At 41.8% G+C, this 19,769-nt stretch overlaps 1 protein-coding gene across 3 annotated transcripts; it reads right to left on the bottom strand.

The window, feature by feature from the left end:
• Nucleotides 1–5,149: 5,149 nt before the first annotated feature.
• On the bottom strand, nt 5,150–19,422 carry LOC123364738 (carbonic anhydrase 1-like). Of its 3 annotated transcripts, none has more exons than XM_045007094.1 (8): nt 19,262–19,422; nt 18,811–19,008; nt 17,562–17,680; nt 15,465–15,560; nt 14,003–14,065; nt 12,977–13,132; nt 11,969–12,052; nt 5,150–7,094 (listed from the first exon to the last, which is right to left on the bottom strand). In XM_045007094.1, exons 1-7 carry the CDS (start codon nt 19,296–19,298, stop codon nt 11,975–11,977), a joined length of 747 nt encoding a protein of 248 aa, XP_044863029.1. In that variant the 5' UTR covers nt 19,299–19,422; the 3' UTR covers nt 5,150–7,094; nt 11,969–11,974. The 3 variants fall into 3 exon arrangements, with proteins under 3 accessions (XP_044863029.1, XP_044863027.1, XP_044863028.1); XM_045007092.1 differs by having other exon boundaries at nt 5,151–7,091; XM_045007093.1 differs by lacking the exon at nt 5,150–7,094 and adding an exon at nt 7,695–8,062.
• Between the last annotated feature and the right edge of the window lie 347 nt (nt 19,423–19,769).

Raw genomic sequence — 19,769 nt, 5'->3', positions numbered from 1 at the left:
CATTACAATTAATAAACTGCAGCTCACTTTTAAACCAGTAGTCAAATCTGAACTGGTGAAGGTTTTTCCTCTCAACAGTGGACCTGATATGGCTGATTATATAAGCACCCGTTTGTCTGAATAGTAAAGAGCTAAGTTTGAGACCTGAATGTCTATTAGACTCTTAGGGTAAAATTCAGACTCAGCTGAAATCAGTGGGAGTTTTACCATTGACTTTAGTGGGGCCAGAATTTCACTCTTTGTGTCAGCTGCATATGAGTATTGAGGGCATAACATGGCCAGTAGCCTACATTCAACAAAGCTCTACACTAGACTAATTAGGAACCAATCTGGCTTTGCAACATGGACATCTAATTGCAGGGCAGAACCAATTGTGATATCAGGAATGAGAAGCACTCTAGTATGCATATTTCACTCCAGTATGTGCACTCCACATATCTGATATTGTTTAAAAAAATACAGAAGTCTCATGAGCGTGCCTCAATGTTCTCTGTTGCCTGATGGGAGGGTGTTGCATCAGAATGATGTATGCATTGCGATGGCTTCTATTGCAGGGATATCTATAGCACATGAACAAACTCCCCAAAGGCTGAAAAATGCATCAATATTAAATCTCTGCTAAACTGACTGCTGTTAAAAACAGAATCTTTCTCTCCAATGTTATTTATGGATGGGCTTATGGAACAAGGAAAATGTAATTGCCTCAAATTCTTTTGAGTGAAATAGTGATGGCTAACGCTCCTATTTATTTATACATGTGTACTGGATTTGGTCTCTTTGTTATAACTTATTCAGTGCTTTTTAGAGTCAGTGGTAATCTTTCCATCACTTTCAGTGGGCATTGGATCAGGTCTTTAATGCACAGCTGTTTGAGTGTCCAGGGCCGCCCAGAGGATTCCGGGGGCCCGGGGTCTTCGGCGGCGGGGGGCCCTTCCGTTCCGGGACCCGCTGCCGAAGTGCCCCGAAGACCCGCGGCGGGAGCCCCCCCGCCGCCGAATTACCGCCGAAGCGGGACCCGCCGCTGAAGTGCAGCCCGGTCTTCGGCGGTAATTCGGCGGGGGGGGGTCCCCGCCGCGGGTCTTCGGGGCACTTCGGCGGCGGGTCCCGGAACGGAAGGGCCCCCCGCTGCCGAAGACCGGGCTGAACTTCGGCGGCGGCGGCGGGTCCCGCTTCCCCCCCCGCCCCGGCCCCAGCCCCAGCCCCAGCCTCTTACCCCCGGCTCCCTCCTCACCCGGAGTCTCAGCGCCTCGCTGGAACAGCCGCAGCGTGTGGCCGGCGGGGCCTGAGCTCCGCCCCGCTCAGAGCCGCGTGGGGAGGGGGCGGGGCTGTGAGCTCCACGCCGAGCGGAGGCAGCTGAGCCCAGCCCGGAGCTCCCAGCCCCGCCCCCTGACCACGCGGCTCCGAGCGGGGCGGGACTCAGGGGCCCCGGCGGAGACTCGGCGCTTGATGCGCTGAGGCTCCAGGAGAGGGGCGGAGGCGGGAGCCTCCGCTGTTCTCTTGGGGGTCCCTGCGGAGCCCGGGGCAAATTGCCCCCTTTGCCCCCCCCTCTGGGCGGCCCTGTGAGTGTCAGGAAGTTCTTCTGTACTCATTACAAGTACTTAACACTCTTATAGTGTTCTAGTTTATAAAGCACTGTCCAAACATTAACTAAATAATACTTATCAACAGAGAAATATGCCTTTCTCCTTTGGCAGGGGCAAGGTAGGCACCTGCCAAACCTATTCAGCCAAAACACAAAAGCTTTTAAAATAAAATAAAATTTTACATGATTAAAAAAATTCCTTAGTTTTATATCCTTGTTGGTGCCATTTTCAGAGGTTACCCGAAGCCACAGCCTACCATCCATTTTTTAGTGGAAGTGCCCAGAGAAACTAGTGGAGAGTTCTTGTTAAAAACCGATGGTCCAGTATAGCCCCTAGAAAGTGATTGTATTCATAATAACACAAAGTTAGAATTCAAGAAAGAAAAATTGGGAGAAATTAGAAATCTAGGGCCAAATTCTGCATACAGTTACAATGATGTAAAATCACAGCAGTTCCATGGACTTCAGGGGAATTACTTCAGAGTGACACTTGTAACTTCTGTCCCTGGGGGGCTTCAACCCTTGCAGAAAAGTTGGAAGAACTTTGGCCAGCTAAGTTCCCATAAGACTAATGGGTGACTTCAGGTATGTTTTAAATCTGTTTATTGTTTTTTAATGTGTGTTCTCTGTAATGCTTAAGAATAAATGTGCTTGCTTAGAAAGAGCTGTGGGGTAACACGTAACTTCTGGCAATACATTGTTCATAGCCTTCAGTGGGAAAGCAAAGTGCAGGTGCTGGCCATTAGGCAGACTGGCTTGTTGGGGGTATCAGAGTGTGTGGCAGGGGGCTGTGCAGATTTAAGACCACCTGGTCAGTAGGGAGTGGGACAAGGGTCCCTGCCCAGAGACAGGTGATGGCTGAAGACCTGACTGTGAGTTCCTCGAGCAGATCAGGGAGGTGGAGAATGTAAGTGCAGTTATCCTGAAACTGTGACACTGCCAACCTTAATAGTACCTGAATTCAGTTAAATTGGAATCAGTGGGGCTATTGAGGAGTAAGATATTACTCATTGGGAGTAAAAAATGACACAAAGCGATGCTAAATATTGAATTCGTTATTTAAATCTGTCTTTAACAAGAAATAACAAAGGTGCGGCCCTTAGTGTGGATTTCACCATATACTGCTATGAACAAGTCTGCATTAACAGGTAGATAGGAAGAAGTCCATCTCTAACGAGTATGATTTTATAAGTTGGCCCAGGGCAGTGTGATAGCTGATGCCAATGGTCTGAGCGAAATGAACACAGAGCCGGGAGACTAGGCTCTCTTCTGAGCTTTGCAACTGACTTTGTGGCCTTGGCCAAGTCACTTAGAGCCAACATTTTCAAACCCAGGTGCCCAAAGTTAAGCTCCTGAATCTGTATTTAGGCATTTAAACAGAAGAGCCTGATTTCCATAAGAGCTCAGCCCTACATTTCTCACTGAAATCACTGGTAGCTGCAGATGCTCACCACTTCTGGGATCAAGGCCATTTCTCTATAAATGACTAAATATAGATTTAGGAGCCTACTGCTAGGCACCCAGGTTTGCGAATGTTAGCTTAGCCTCTCATGCCTTAGTTTTCCTATCTGTAAAGTTAGAATAACAATACATACCCACCTTTGTGCTTTAAGACCTACAAATTAAGGGCTATATAGATGCTAAGTGTGCAAGGCCTGTGGCCACAATATAAATAATAATCTGTATTATATAATATAACTATGTTGACCCATCTCTTCCAATCTAAGCTATATTGCTTTGCAACTGGCCCTGCCTGCTGCAGGCTCTTGGGACTGGAGTTCCAGGGAACTGTCTAGATCTTCAGGATTGTGACTTCCTGAGCCAGACATCTGATCTCCCATCTCCTTTTATAAATCAGATATGCCCAAATGACTTAAAATGTCACCTGAAGAGAGAATGTGCATGTAGCAGATGCATGGGGGCAGGACCATCACAAAGGGATGGGAGGATAGGTCCGGCAGCTGTCCTACCAGTAAAACTAGGAGGCCAGGCAGGATACAATGAGAGAAATAGGAAACAATTTGTGCGAGTTGGCAAGCCTTTCTGTCACAATAAATATCTAAAGCCGGCTGGAGCCCCTCCCCTTAGTCTTGCTTTCCCTAGACCAAGTGACACAGGAATCCAAGTTGCAAGCTTTGCCCTGGGTGATGTAATGGAAACTGACCCAATTTGACATTATTTGGCAACCTTGTAAAGATCATAAGGTAATAGTAACCACAGAGGGGAAGCCATCACCCTTAATAATATAAGGAGAGTGACTCTGTTCCAGGTGTGATGGAATTTCTCCTGCATGCTTTTCCTTCAAATAGAAGATATAATTGAGCCATTGTATAATCAAATCTGATCCTCTTGCAGAAGAAGTAGATAATTCAGCCCAATATGGCTCCTTAAGATAATTAGGAAATAAAACTCTATTCCCTGCCTGATGGTGTAAAGTTAGGCTACTTGTCAAAGCAAATAGAATCAGAGACAGAGAGCATGCTCCCATCAATAAGTCTGGCCAGGGCAGTTGAGGAATGAGCTGATTCATTTTCCATGAGAAGGATACCAGTGGAGTCTGATTATTATGGAAAGCTTTTCTCTCTTTCAGCTGAAAATTCAGAGGAAGGACAGCAGTGGTCACACTGTCTGCTCTTTCTCAGGATGAATCCCTCCTTAAGGTGCAAGCGGCTTTGCAGGCCCACAGAGGTGCTGCTGCTAGTGAAACTTACCCCATAGATTTTTCAGGAATCAACTCTAAAAAGTTCCAGCCTAGGACACTGAACAAAGTCTTGTTTGCCATGTTGTGTTGCCTCCTTTTGATTATAAGAAAGCATTATTGGGAAATCAAATGAATAGATTCTCCAGCCCTGCTGCCCTCTCCTCGGGAAGCAAACTTGACTGTAGTGAAAGGGTCTTTTCACAAGCCAAGGGAGGACATTTTTGTAGGTGTTGTTTGTTAAAATATTGGCAGCCTGTCATTGTGCATTTTGTAGTATTTTTGTATTTATTTTATACTTGTTATACTATTAGTGAATACCGCAATGCTTTCCAGACAGAATAGGAAGTGAATCTAATAGGCGTCAAAAGAGAGTCAGCTGTAGATAGTTTAGCAGTGATGAAAGCTTTTGTTTCAGGATACAAGACCAGAAAGTGCTGCTGCTGTCACTGATCTCCAGCCGTCATTAGCATTCTGAAATTTTGTTAGGTTATGGATTGTCTAGACATGCTTGCAATGTGAGCCCCAGTCGCTGGGTTGGGAGCTTGTTCTCTTTAGGCCCAATCCTGCCAGGTACTGTGTATCCTCAACTTTCACTGGAGTCAGTGGGAACTCAGGGCACCGAGCACCTTGAAGGATCAGGCTTTTTGTTGCCAGCGGGATGATCTCTTTAACACTTTGCTGAACAGGAACCGTATTCCTTTGGCAGATTGAGTGTTGTAACTGATAGTCTCTAAAAAAGAGAGTCATCGTATATTGTGGTGACATAAACTAAAGCATGTAGATTTATTTGTCCAGTGGATTTATTCTTTTAAGACATTTGACTACAGTTACTCCAGTGAACCTTGTGGTACTATCTAGTTTGTGCTTTAAAGTGTTTGCCATTATCTGGCACTCATTTAAAGGACTGCAAAAGGACCAGGGGTGCAGAGAGGCTGGTCACAAAGCAGTGAATGATACTAGTTTTTGAGTGGTAATAGGCAGAAAGAATTGAATAATGTGTAAAGTGACACCTCTTTCTGAATCATTCTCCGTAAGATCAACTGTACCATGCCACACAGTTCTGTGTTAGGAGCTCTTCTCTGCAGGGTCCAAACATGGCTCACTGAGTCTCTCTTGCATCAGTGTTATCTAGGTTCTTAATGTGCAAAAATAATAAATACAGGGGGTTAGAATACTGGTCTTGTAACCTGGGGTTGTGAGTTCAAACCTCACTGGTTTTGATTTAACCATTGGAAAAAAACTACCAAGGGAAGTGGTGGAATCTCCATCTGTTAAAGTCTTCAGATCAAGACTGGTGCCTTTCAGGAAGATATCCTTAGTCAAACACTAGTTACTGGGCTCAGTACAAGAATATCTGGATGAAATTCTAAGTCCTATGTTATACAGGAGATCAGACTAGATGATCTAATGGTCTCTTCTGGTTTAAAAATCTAGGAATAATAATAATTAGCCCTGCCTCATGATTTTTGCTTCACATCAAAATGCCGACTGTATCCTGCATCCAAGATGTCTAACCTCAGAAATCACATAATTTTATTAAATTTAATTTGATCCAAACAGAGGTGCTGAGTAAAAATATGCATTTTATGAATTATTATTACTTATATCACATTAACATCCACAGTGTGTGAGGCACAGTACAGATGTATTAGAAGAAACAGTCTTTGGATTGTAAGATCTTTGGGGCAAAAAGACAGACAAAGAGATTGTGTCAGGAAAAGGGTGCAACATACGAGCAAAATGGTGAAGGGTATGACTGGCATATGTCTTGATCATTTTCATGTCTTTTAATACAGGGGATGGATCACTGAGTGATTACCTATCTGTTCACCTCTGGGGCACCTGGCATTGGCCACTGTTGGAAAACAGGCTATTGGGCTAGATGGACCTTTGGTCTGACCCAGTATGGCCTATTCTTATGTAATAATACATGTTGTTTATGTGTACTGTCCCCAACCACCTCTTTACCTCATCTTGATTAGCTAATACTGTGTAGACATCACAGTAGAAGTAAATCTTATGTTGGGATTCAAATAAGGAGAGGTTGAATAATGATACCTACCTTGTAATCCATGCTTAATGTGTTTTAACTCTCCTTCAAGTATCAGCAGCCTTGGGGTTGTATATTTTATGTTTGTAAAATATACACCTCTACCCTGATTATAACACTGTCCTCGGGAGCCAAAAAATCTTACCGTGTTATAGGTGAAACCGTGTTATATCGAACGTGCTTTGATCTGCCGGAGTGCGCAGCTCCTCCCCCCCCCCCCCCCGGAGCACTGCTTTACTGCATTATATCCGAATTTGTGTTATATCGGATCGCGTTATATCGGGGTAGAGGTGTATCTTTATACATCTTACTATGTTAATTTTATGTCTCAGAATATGATCCCTGGTTTCTGTACATTGCTTTCTTCCTTTACTGTAAAGATAACAAATTGCTATGTCACTGGTGATTGAGGTATTGAGACAGAGTGGTTTGCCATTTGCCAGGTGGATTACATTATCAAGCTGATTTAATCTGCTTTACATTTTATGAGACCATGTGCTATATGAATTTTTCTGTGTCATTTTTGGTTGTCATCACTAGTTCCTTTGGTTTTCATATGTAGTCCCATTTGGTATTTTCCATCAGTTTTCTTTTGGAAGAATTCATCGGAAGAATCTTCTTAGTGTATTCACAGTGTGCCTCAGGCAGCACGTGACCAGGATTCATCACTGAATTTGGTCCACTGGTTGGATCATTAGCTTTCCTGGCTCAGGCCAGCTACTGACTGGAGTGTGATACGAACACTTCTTCATGTCCCCCTCCAGAGGAATAAAAACAAGAAAAAACAGGATAATGCAATTTATGTTAGAAATGGGCCTGAACTGAACAGTGGCTTGAATTTCTCCCCTGCTTATCACCACGTACAGACACACACAGGTCCCCAGACTGTAACTGGATCCCTCTGAGTGGACTTTTGCACTTATGTAGAGCATCTGTGACTTCCATAGAACTCTATATTGATGTAAAGGTTCACCCACAGGGATCCAGTTGCAGGATCAGAGCCAAACTTTAGGATCTGGATCGATATCCAAACTTTACAGTTTGGGCATATCTCTTCCATGAGCCAGAATTACAAGTCCAAATACACCCACATTTTGGGAAATCCAGGTCCAAACGCCATGGCTCTGATCCACATTGAGTTTCTAAGAAGGTAGTCATGTTTATTTCAGGAAAATGGATGGGAATTAGGGTTAGTTACTGGATTTTTGCATTTCTAAAATGTACACCCAGCACAATCCCTGTGTGCATTTATAAAATATAATGAACACCACAAAGTTGTTTTATGATCATGAGTACAATCCCTTCCCAAAAGGATCACATAGGTAATACAGTTAATATAATGGCCTTTCCAGTCTGATCTATTCTGTTAAAAAAGCAGATTTATTTCGGGAGAATTGAAGAGGGGTAAACTAAAATGACCTTTGACTGGCAAAAAAAAAAAAAAGTAGAAATGGAGGGCATTATGTGTTATAGTGTTTGACATGCAGGTTGAGAACAGAGCTAGCAGTGCTTTCTTTTTCTCAGAAGACGTATAATTCATATGACAGAAGAAAGCTTAGAGGAAGAGCCTTTCTGATCTTAAGGCCAAGTGAACACTGTTCTTGGAGGTCAGGTCTAGCTAGTGTGATGCTGAAGTTGTTGGTGAATGACTTAGTAACCGAACAGCAGAGCTACTGCCTTAGTTCAGACAGGAGCAGTCAATGGAAGATCTCTTACTGCAGCACCCATGCTGAAAATAAAATAAGAAATTTACCTTCATCTCTGATCTATGTGCAGTTCACAGCTGTTTATTGAATTAAATAGTTATTTCTCTGAGGCAGTGACACATAGTGTGGTTTCAGTAACACTCACTAAGCCACTTTGTTGTTGTTTATTCAGGTTTGTAGCCAGAAACCTAAGATCCATAATCTCTTTGTTTCATTTACAGCAGTTAGTGCAAAGTTTGTAGGATTTGGTGCTGCTAATGAAGGTCATAGAACAATCTGACTGCATGCCAGTTTTTCATGTGTTTTCTTGCAGGACAAAAACATGAAGAATGTTGCTGATGAGCATAAACATCTATATCTCAAGAAGATTATTGATTTTAGATATGTTTTCTGTATCAGGCAACTGATATTATTAGGTTTAGTGGAAAAGGGATTGTTATGGGGAGGCAGACATGCTTTTTGTTTTATGACTGTTGGAAAAGGGCAGTTCTTATCTCCTAAGGTCTAAGTTGAAGGGTAACATTTTTGTAGCTAGGTGCCTATCCACAGGCAGTGCTCCTTGTTGTTTTGAGCAGCAAGGTGAGCTCCATGTTTCACTAGATTTAAGTTAAGAAGCTAAGGGCTGAAAAGACTTTCTAGCCAGGAATGTGGAGCCGCTGTTGGATGGAATAACAAAGTGCCTTGGCATGGTTATTGCACTTCCAGGAATTGAGATGGGAATCCTGCCTCCTGCCGGACAAGCTCTAAAATCTTAGGAGCAGTATTGAAGTAGTGCTTAGAACCCCATCATAGACCTGGACCTCACTCTACCAGCCATTGGTATCAGATTGTCCAGTGGTTAAGATACACACTTGCTAACCAAATGAGAACAGATGGACAAAGGACTGTGGACAGTTTGCTAACTTCATCATTTTGTCCAATATATACTCCTGGATGAATTCTGCATTACTGTGCATATGCAGAATTCATGTCCCCTGCAGATTTCTTTGCTTCCCCGCAAAAAATGACTTTCTGATGGGGAAGCAAAGGGGCGGCAAAAGCAACCACATACCCTCCCCAGCAGCACAGGAACACCATTTTGGGCACCTGGAGCAGCCGACGGAGAGGTAATTCACTTGGGTGGGGGGCAGAGCTGGGGACACTCTGGCTGGTGGCTCCTACCCTGCACGGGGCTCAGCTGCTAGTCCTGGCTGGGCTGGGGGAAGGAGGACATAATTTCCTCTTCTCCTGCAAGGAGGGGCTGGGTCAGATTCATCCCTAGAAACCTTCCCCAGCTGCAGGAAACTCTGCACCCCCAGGCCCCCACTTCCTTCCTCCATTGCTCCTTAGCCAAGGGGGGAGGGGTCACTGTATGGGGAGCTGCTTCCACATCTGCCCAACCCCTGTGCATCCAAAACCCCCTGCACCCAGATGCCCCTGCCAAATCCCACATCCCAGCATCTGGACCCCCCACCCCTGCACCCAGACCACCCCCTGCTGAGCCCCCACCACAATGAGCCCCATCCCTCCTGCACTTGAACTACCCTGATGAAATGCTGCACCTAGACCTCCACTCCTCTGAGCCCTAACCAGCTGCACCTGGACCCCCACCTCACCAAGACCCTGGCCCCCTGCTGATCCCCAACCATATTCACCTGGACCCCCTGAAGAGTCCCATTGCCCTGCACCCAGAACCCCACAACAAGTCCCTGTGCATCCAAATCCCCCCTGGACCCGGACCCCCCACTGAGCCGCCCGCTAGTCCCACATAGAACCCTCTCACCCCACACTTGGATCCTGCCAGTCCACGCCTGGTGTGCCTGGTGCAGTGGGGCTAGGGTTGCCAACCCTCCCAGTTTCGCCAGGAGTCTCCTGGATCGGGCTCTATATCTTGGAGGCTGCTGTAGCCAATCTGGGAGATTTCAAACCGCTAAAAGTCTGGCAGTGCTGCAGGGCTAAGGCAGGCTCTCTGCCTGCCCTGGCCCTGTGCTGCTCCCTGCGGCTCTTGGGGGGGCAGGGGGTCTCCGTGGACTGCCCTCCCCATTGGCCGGGAACTGCAGCCAATGAGAACTGTGGGGGCTGTGCCTGTGGGCGGGGCAGCATGCAGAGACCCCTCTGGTCCCCCCACCTAGGAGGCGCTGTCAGAGGGATGTGCTGGTTGCTTTCAGGAGCTGCCCGAGGTAAGCGCCACCTGGCCTGAGCCTGCACCCCTCACCCCAAGCCCCAGTCTAGAGCCCGCACCCAAACTCCCTCCCAGAGCCCTCATCCCGCACCTCCTTCTACACTGCAACACCCTGCCCCAGCCTAGAGCCCACACCCCGCAACCAAACTCCCTTCCAGAGCCTACACACCCCAACCCCCTGCCCCAGCCTAGAGCCCGCACCCCACAACCAAACTCCCTTCCAGAGCCTACACACCCCGAACCCCCTCCTGCACCCAAACTCCCTTGCAGAGCCCACACCCCCTCCCACACCCCAACCTCTTACCCCAGCCCAGAGCCTGCACCCGGCATCCAAACTCCCTTCCAGAGCCTGCACCCCTCAACCACTCCCACACCCCAGCCTCTGCCCCAGCCCCCAGACCCCTCACTCAAACTCCCTCCCAGAATCCCCCCATGCCTGAGCCCAGAGCTGGCTCCCAAACTCCCTGTCAGAATCCACACCCTGAACCCCCTCCTCCACTCAAACTCCCTCCCAGAGCCCGCACCCTTCCCCCCCCCAGCCTGAGCAATGGAGGGAGGGGGGATTGAGTGAGTTGGGGACGTGGCCTTTGAAAAGGGGCAGGGCAGGGGTGTGGCCTTGAGGGCCGGGAGCGGGGCAAGGTTTTCTTTAGTACATATTTGTCTAGATTGGCCATTTATGAATATTATGGCAAGCAAGATTCACAGTTGGTGTAAGTTGACAAAACTCCACTGAATTGAATGAAGCTATGCCTATTCACACCAGCTGGATATCTGGCATCTGTTCCTAAGCATCGCCTTGTTCCTTCTACAGTCCCATCCTGTCCTGTTTGGGCCTATGTTGCTACCTTTCCTATTGCGGAGCAGTATCTTACTGCCATAGTTTTACTGACTTCACTGGGGCTGTTTGCAGGGTAAAGTACTTGAGTAAAAGTAGCAAAATCTGGCCTTTGTGATGAATTTAGTCTCAACTAGCCTGAGAAGCATGTGACTTAAATCTACACTTAAACTTAGATATTTACTGTGTGAAGGAGAGCTCTTTATCTCACTGACTACTTTTCTGTTTCAGTGTTGTGCTAAATAAGACAAGTGAAAATCAATGAAATAAACAAATGACATATTTTCCCTTGAAAATAGCAATATTTAGCACTTTTATGGTACTGTTCAGTTTCAAAATACTTTTATAATATCAATTAATAAAGTAAAGTATCTACCAGGCAAAAAGGACAAATATATTATTTTTTATTGTGCAAACAACTGATAACAGCTAAAGTTAGCATTAACAGAAGTGATTCCTTTGCAAAAATTAACACATATATTTACCATAGTTAAATGAAATCTTTGATTAGTTAGCTAAGAATGAACACTGACTTATTTTATTATTTTATTCAAAGGATTTATTTTCCTATTTATCATCACGATATCTAGGTTATTTAATAAATTTAATAAAAATGTGAAGATTATTCCAAAAATATTTTAAAATACTTAAGGTAAAAGCCACACATTAAAATGCATTTCATAGAATCATAGAATTCAAGATCAGAAGGGACCATTATGATCATTATGATTTGCTTTACAATGCACAAGAAACATAGATTCATTTCAGTAAATACAGTACAATCAACAGCAATAGCATATGGCAGGATATGAGCATTGTATCTTAACCAGAGATTCACTTTTTAAAATAATTTGTGTGCATTGTTACATGGCCTTTTGTTTAGATATATTGGTTTTGAGAAAATATGTTCACTTCTGACTAATTCTTAATTACCTGGAATTAGGTTCTCACTTGTCTGCCCTTCAATGGCTGGGGAAGCCGATGATTGGTCAATGTGAGGCTGCGGAATTGGGCCAGCTAAATGAGGGGAAAAGGGACACAGTTAATGTCCAACTTAAATACCATATATTAAAAAGCAGAAGCAATCTTTCTTAGGCTGGTTCTATAGTTAGTAGTTTTTGTTCATGCGCTTAATCCAAAATCTCATCATTAAAACAATCCTCGACAAATGGAAATAAAGAGTCCGCTGCTTGTGACAGCATTGAATTGGAGTAACACAGTGATGAATCAGGAGCTATACTTTTAGATGATTATTTGAATGATCTGACCACTTATTGCATTTTATCACCTTTGTCACTGGCAAGTACAAAAATCTATCAAATATTCAGTGATGACATTGATGCATCTGTGTAATAAATCAGTTTGACAAAGAAAACAACTTTCGGTGAGTTCCCCTACCCTCCACCCCACCCCAATGTGTGTGTTAGTTAAAGTTTTAGTTTTAAAATGTTGGTAATTATTAGTTAAAACACAGAAGAGTGCCTTTAAGATCAACTTCCTTGTTTAATTCAAATTTGGTTTACAAAACTGCTTTTTAGCTAAAATGGTTTGTACCAAGCTTCTATCAAGTGTACACTAAAATGGCCTAGGTGTCAAGATCCCTTACCATTTATTAAGGGATTATTAATAAATGATCCCACAGTGCTTTTTATCTCAAAAGATCCAAAAGCTCTTTACAAATTCATATGTGAAACTTACACAGAAAGGACTTCATTCATACTGCATTTATTAAATGCAGCCACCTCTAGACTGATAGGTGGCAACAGTTTAATGGCATAAAATTATTAAAAAATACCTTACAAGGTTTTTTCTTGTCTTATATGTTGAAAATGAGAAAAATAAAAACAAACATAAAATCAATAAATCATAGTGCACAACAAGATTATACAATTCTCCAGTTTCTCTGTGAAGAAAAGTCTCGGGTTTTTTGTGGTACTATACCTGCTCTGAACTGATAGTAATGGGCTCCTTATAGATAATCCAGGTGACGCTCTCAAAAAGGGGAGGATGAGTCAGAGAGCCAGAATAGGTCCAGTAATCCAAGGATCCAGGAAGTAAAGTTGATGGGTCAAAATTAGTAAATGGAGCTTTTTTACCCTGTGGAAAATGTGTTTCGTTTAATAAGACTGACAGTGAGAGTATACATCAGTCAGATATTGTTTATATAAAAGATGAGAATAAGAGTGGCGATTTTATGCACTGGAATGAAATAGGGTTCATTTTAAAATACAGGTGTTTTCCTATGGGCTCAGACCTGCAAGGTGCTGAACACTGTGATCCTGATCCAGCACTTAAGCACATATTTAAGCATGAATATTCTTGCTGAATTTAACAGGACTGCTTGTATGCTTAAGTGCTTTGCTTGGGACCTGACTGCTGAATTCCTCCCAGGATCAAACCCATAGCTCTTTGTAAATACTGTGTGGGAAAGACATTCTATATCTTAAATACATAACATGAAATTCATAACCTGTTTTACTTGAACATTTGGACAGCATATATATATATGTGATAGGCTGTAGAGATGAGGCAAAACTAAGTCCAGTCAGTAGTTGGATATATGGTGAAAAGTGCTAAAGATAAACTGTAGATGGATGGTTAGATACTTAAAATAAATTAATGGAATTGAGAGCTCTTATCATTTTACAGGAGGCCCTTGGCAGCTTAAGTGCTGAGCATTAAGACTATAAATTATTTGCTTGCACTTTTATAAAGGTCATGTGTGTATATCTACTTCTAGACTCAGAAAGGCAATTTAAGCTGGATGTTCAATATTGCCCCTACATGAGCAGCTTGAACCCTGGATTTCTATAACAAGTATACAGATGGAACTGCTATGCAGTGCAGCTCATCACATTTCAAACTGGCATAAGGTAAGGAGCACAACTGAGAATTTCAAGAGTGAACTCACTAGCTTCTAAATCAATACCCTGCTCTAAAGTACCGTGACCAGGCAGTGATGTTTACCTTAGTCTTTATCGAACCTACTGCCTTCACAATGTCCTGCACATGTTCATTGGGGGGACCAACCTGCAAATATAAACATAGTCAGAAAACTGTTGAATCATAAACATATAACTATTAATTTATATTAACATTGAACCTTCTACTCCAAGATCTGAATATGGTTTAGAAATATAAATTAGTTTGGCCTCACAACCCCACTATAAATTAGCTAAGATTTAGAGCTAAGCAAATCATTCATAAAATCAGATTGACACTTTTATTTGTGTGGAGTAAGTAATACTTTTCTCCCCAGGCAGTGCCACTGAAATGAGTGGAGCTACTTGGTAGAATAAGCTACTACTCAACATGAGTAACGGTGTCAGAATCTAGACTGTAATTAATAATTTATCTGACCAGCATAACCTCTTGTTGTTGTGATTACCTCAAATTTATTCTTTCTTTGAAAGTATTCCATAAAATGTTTTTGCTAATTTTTTTTTTTTTGTGAACTGTTCTTTATTGGGTATTCAGTATTTAAGCTGTGTTAATTGGTTGCGAGTGGCCAGATAAGTCACATGGTATTGCTTCTGCACTTCAGGCATAGATGCCTATGCATGTGAGTTTAATGTTTGTTTTCCGGTAATACTTGCACTTGTGACTTTGAAAGTTATTTTCCATGAAAGTTCACGTCAGTAAAAGTTGATCACACAAGTCTGTGTGGAAAGGAAACACAAAAGGGCAAGAATTTGACCAAAGTAAATCCTGTTAGCTCTACTAAGTAAGATTGTATCCCTTTTCACAGACAAGGAAACTGAGGCAGAGCATAATTAAGAGATTTTTTTTTTCAAGGTGACATAAAAAGTCAGTGGTAGAGCTGGGAACAGAACCTTGGTTTTCTGATGCCCCCTCCCGTATAAGCTGAATACAACTTTGGCTCAGTTATTTTTTTAGATTAACTGTGTGAATTAGTTCAGTTCAATTTGAGCCACACACTTCAATACAAGAATATCTTCCTATGCCGTGGAAGAGAATATTTTGGAAAACAACAACAACATATACTGCAATAATTTAGGTGTGTCTTGTGTAACTTTACAATAAAAACTATTGCCAGATATTTATAACTAAAGTAAAACAATAGTAATTAATTGGGAGTAGGCCAAACATTCCAACATGTAAAACCAGAGACAATCCATTCAAAAATTCAGCAATATAAAATTGTTTTGTATCCTACAGAGGTAGCATGATAAAAATAGTTTAATAATGACTTGACCATTTCACTATTTGAGGTTGAAAAAATAATCAGACTACTGAAATCTAAGACAAGTCAACAGAGATGGGCATCTCTAAATACAGATAATATTGCTTTGTCTAGTCTCCTTTATTGAATGGATTCTGGTTTGTGGATAGGATAATAAATAAAACAGTTTTTAAAAGGGGAAACAAAAGAGGTAAAAAGGGGGTTTCACTATGTTGTGTAACTGACCTTCAGAAAAACAGCAATGATTGACAAACCATCAGGCTTATCTGAAGCCTCAGCAAAACTTGAATATTTGTCTGAATTCCAGTGAACCAGGTGAAGCTAAAAAGCAATTGACAGAGAAACAGTTACTAAAGCCAACAACATTAGAGACAAACCAAAGCTACATTCTTAGGGCTTGATCCTGGATTGGCAGTGTGCACATGAACTACTGTGCCATCATGGAGCGCCACTGACTTCACTTTGCAGTTTGTTCATGTGCTTTTAACTAAAGGCTTGGGACCTTATATTGTAGACTGCAGAGCCACAGGCTTTTCCTGTAAAATATAGGGGTATGTAAATATATATATTTTTATTATTGGAAATACTACTTTCTGGGATGCAACCCTTAGTCATACAGGAGGTTCTTACTCAGAGGAGTATGCTATTGATTGCAATAGAGCTAGTGGTGTGATTAACAGTTACAGGCCTTATGCCTGTGAGATGAGCAGGCATATCTAGAGGACAGTACATACTAGAAGTAGCTATGTTAGTGGCTTTTCCTTTACATATCAGCTGTAAAAGGGCATGGTATCTTTTGTTCAACACTAATGTTTTTGCCTATTATATCTTACACATGATGCAATATATTTAGAAATCTGGAAGTCCTGGAAATCATATGCTGCGGTTCTTAATTCACCTGAAATTATTTTAGAAGTTATTAATATTTAGAAACATTAGAAGTTCCTCAAGTTAGCAACTATGTAGTTTTATTGGTATAGCATATTCCATCAATAGATCACCAAAAGTGGTACAGCTTATTAAAATGGCAATGGAAAATCACTAAAAGCAGGGACACATTGCAGAAATTATCATGCAATGCACACAGTTTTTAATGACGGTGGTTTAAAGAAGTAAAAACAGGAAAGATTTTCCCAGCTATGTTTTTTAAGCTAAACTGGAGTCTTTTTTCAACTGCAACAGCTTTATTTTTTAAAACTCTTTTAAGTGGCTGATGCAAACTGCTCTGTAATACATATTTTTATTTAAGTGTTGTTCAAACGCAGCCCAAGTTCACTATCTAATTATAGCAGGAAGCAGTTCTAAAGGGAGGCCCCTTTCATATCTTGGCTGCATAAATTAGATAGCTCTAGCATGATCAATGGTGGAAAATTTCCTAGCAGGAAGAGCCTGTTGGTTGTGAGAGGCACTGCCTAAATTACAGACAAATACGCCAGTCCATCTCATTAGATTCACATGCAATAATGGTCTAAAATCTAAAGATTAGCCAAAGATAACATTGACTAAATTGTTCTTGGTATGTTGATAATGAAAAGCAAACAAAAGCAGTCAGCTCAGGAGTGGCTTTCATTTCTTGAAAAGTAATAAAGGGTAATAATTGGAGATATACCAATCTCCTAGAGCTGGAAGGGACCTTGAAAGGTCATCAAGTCCAGCCCCCTGCCTTCACTAGCAGGACCAATTTTTGCCCCAGATCCTTAAGTGGCCTCCTCAAGGATTGAACTCACAACCCTGGGTTTAGCAGACCAATGCTCAAACCACTGAGCTATCCCTCCCCCCTGGGCAGGTCTCAGTTAACAACCTTTCCTGCCATTATTTTCTTCCAGCTTTGCCCTGTCATTGCTGTTCTCCTTAAGAAGCAACAGAAAGCTACATTCCAGCAACAAGCATTAGGCTTGATGCTACAAGGTGCTGAGCCTCTTCAACTTCCACTGTCTTCAGTGGTGGCTAGAGGTGATCAGGCCAGAGTCTGATTCTATAAAGGGTTACGCATATGAGTACTTAGCTCCATTAATGCCAAGAGTGCACACACATGTGTTTGAAGCATTGGGCCCTCTTTTGGTGCTTAAATATGGATCTAGGTGGAGGTAATTCAGGCAACCAAGTTTGAAAATGTTGGCTTCAGGTCTTAACTTTCTCCTGCAAAATCCCCTTTGCACATGCAGAGCAGGTTGTTCCTTGTGCAAACAGATGTAACTACCCAAGCAGTAAACACAGATACAGATGTTGCATGAGAATTTACATGTGCATATCCATTTTTTAGGGTGATATTTATGACTCAAGCTTTGAAAATGGGACCTTTACTTTTGTTTCATTGACTACCTCTGAGGCATATTTTTCTCCGTCCACAGTGTGCTCAGAACCATGATCATCAGTCTGGCCCCAGTGAAAGTGAAACTGATGCAGCCTGTAGTTTCCAGTCAGAGGTCCACCGGTCACCACTGCACAGAAATGAAATAACTTATTAAAATCAAGTTTGGAGACCAGCACAGGCATCATAACATCCCCAAACTTCCCTACCTACATGTAGACAATTAAAATATTAGATCTATTATTAGTCTATTTTAACATGTAATTTTCATTTGTAAATTAAAAAAATAAGATTGTGCATATATTAATATAAGCTCTTAGAAATAAAAATCTTGATATGTACATATTATGTCTTAGTTACAGTAAATCAGCATGTCTGTCAAATTCAGCCCTAAAATTTATGTCAACTCAACATGAACAGAGACTATTAATTACTTAAACGAGGAAACAAAAGACAGGGAAACATACAGTAGCAGCAGCTTATTAGATACAGGATTAGGATTCCAAGAGTGACAGATGGAAACTACCTGTTAGATCACTGAGTTCATTCCCTTCCTGGGGTAGAAGAGAATCCACCACTAGAGTTCACAATACTAGATCTTAAAATTGCCTTTCTGTGCAAGAAGAAAAACAAGTAATATGTACAAGATATTCTGAGTGTATTATATTAGTTTTCCCATAATATTTTACAGCTAAGCTTAGATGTTCTTGTTAGTGATGTTGTAGGTCACCATCAATGGTACACAAATTTCTGACATTGAAAGGTGTATTCACTCCTACTGGCAGATAGGGTCTGCATTTGCTTAACCATCACACTAAGAATTACTTGTCTGAAGAGTCATTTAGGGGATGGTAGTAGTATTTGCGAATCAGAACAAGCAAACAGTGCCTCACCCTCCCTTTTTAAAGCAAAGCTTAATCCGTAACTAATATCTGAGTAGAGAATTGTTGGTAGGAAACCCACAAGAAAACAGTCATGATTGTGGATATTTTACTACCTGGAAATGTCCAGTAAATATGGCCAATTTTAAATTTGCTTGTAACAATGGAACACTTGCCAACAAATCCTAATTTTAAAAGGATGTATTTCAGATCTTGCATGGAGTGTAAAGTTATATCATCACATGATATAGCATGCTAAATCAGTGAGCACATTTGAATTGGTATTTATGCTGCTGAAAGTCCATTTGCCTTTTGTTTCTAGTCAAGGGTCAGAAAAAAAAGAATGTTTAAAATCAAACAAAAATCTCTGCTCACTAACTTGATCGGTTATCCTTGTCCTCAAAGTTCATATGGAAGGAGTGTCCAACATTGACAATCTCTTTGCAGGTGCTCAAATTCCAGGTGATCTTGAGATGCTCCAGAGATGGATCTTTTTTGACTTCCTTGGTTTTAATGTTAATAGGGGACTGATGGTTTCCATTGGCAATAGGGTATAATTTGTGCCACTCGTCGGGTCCTAGACAGACATAAATTTATGTCTCATTTCATTCTTAATTGCTACTTTAGGTTTTATATTTTAATATTGAATTGTGGTGTTTTCTTCTTGTATAGCTATAAAAATAATAGATTAGACCTCTTTAAAATAGCAAGAAATATATCATTCTATATGGTTTAATCACTGATTTATGTCACCTTTTATCAAAAAAAGAAAAGAAAGATCCCATCCTGGTCAGTTAAATTAGTTTGCTGCTAAGGCAAGTTATTCTTACCATTGTTGCCTTGATAACTCCAGTTCAGACTTGCCATGTTCTTCTAACTGCAGGATCTTGTCTTCAAAAAGAAATTGGTGGTGCCTGTAGTAGCTAATTCTGGGATGAAGTCTGCACTTTACTTCACCACCGAATTTCTGCCTTACACTAGGGAGTTTATATACATCATCAAGTAAGAGATTTCGTAATACTTTATAATCAGATTTTAGTGAGTCACCTGATCGCATGACACGAGAAATGGTTAAAAGAGAGAAAGAGAAAGAGAAGGTTGGAAGAAAAAGAAAAGAGGTTTTCAGTCTATTTACCCTTACCATTTTGATTCAGTGAATATGTTAAGTTTATGTACTGTAAGAGTCAGATAAGATTTTAAAAGCCAGACCTTTTTATTTGTAAAAATGTTGGCAAAAGGTGTCTGCCACATTAAACCTCCCCAGCCAAACTCTGCCTTTGAATTCAGTGGGAGCAGTGGGGTGCTGCTCACTTTTGTAAATCCAGGCCACTTTTCAGG

Source organism: Mauremys mutica, chromosome 2, assembly GCF_020497125.1.
Source record: "Mauremys mutica isolate MM-2020 ecotype Southern chromosome 2, ASM2049712v1, whole genome shotgun sequence".
Lineage (NCBI taxonomy): Eukaryota > Metazoa > Chordata > Testudines > Geoemydidae > Mauremys > Mauremys mutica.
This window is presented reverse-complemented; position numbering and strand designations above follow the sequence as displayed.

Bases quoted from the DNA above. Each gene is read 5' to 3' on its own strand.
- LOC123364738 (XM_045007094.1), bottom strand. From the start codon at position 19,298: ATGGCAAGTCTGAACTGGAGTTATCAAGGCAACAATG. The intron at 17,681-18,810 runs GTTAGTGAGCAG...ATTTCTGTGCAG, and splicing joins GGACAAGGATAACCGATCAA to TGGTGACCGGTGGACCTCTG. The intron at 15,561-17,561 runs GTAGTCAATGAA...ATTGCTTTTTAG, and splicing joins GAGAAAAATATGCCTCAGAG to CTTCACCTGGTTCACTGGAA.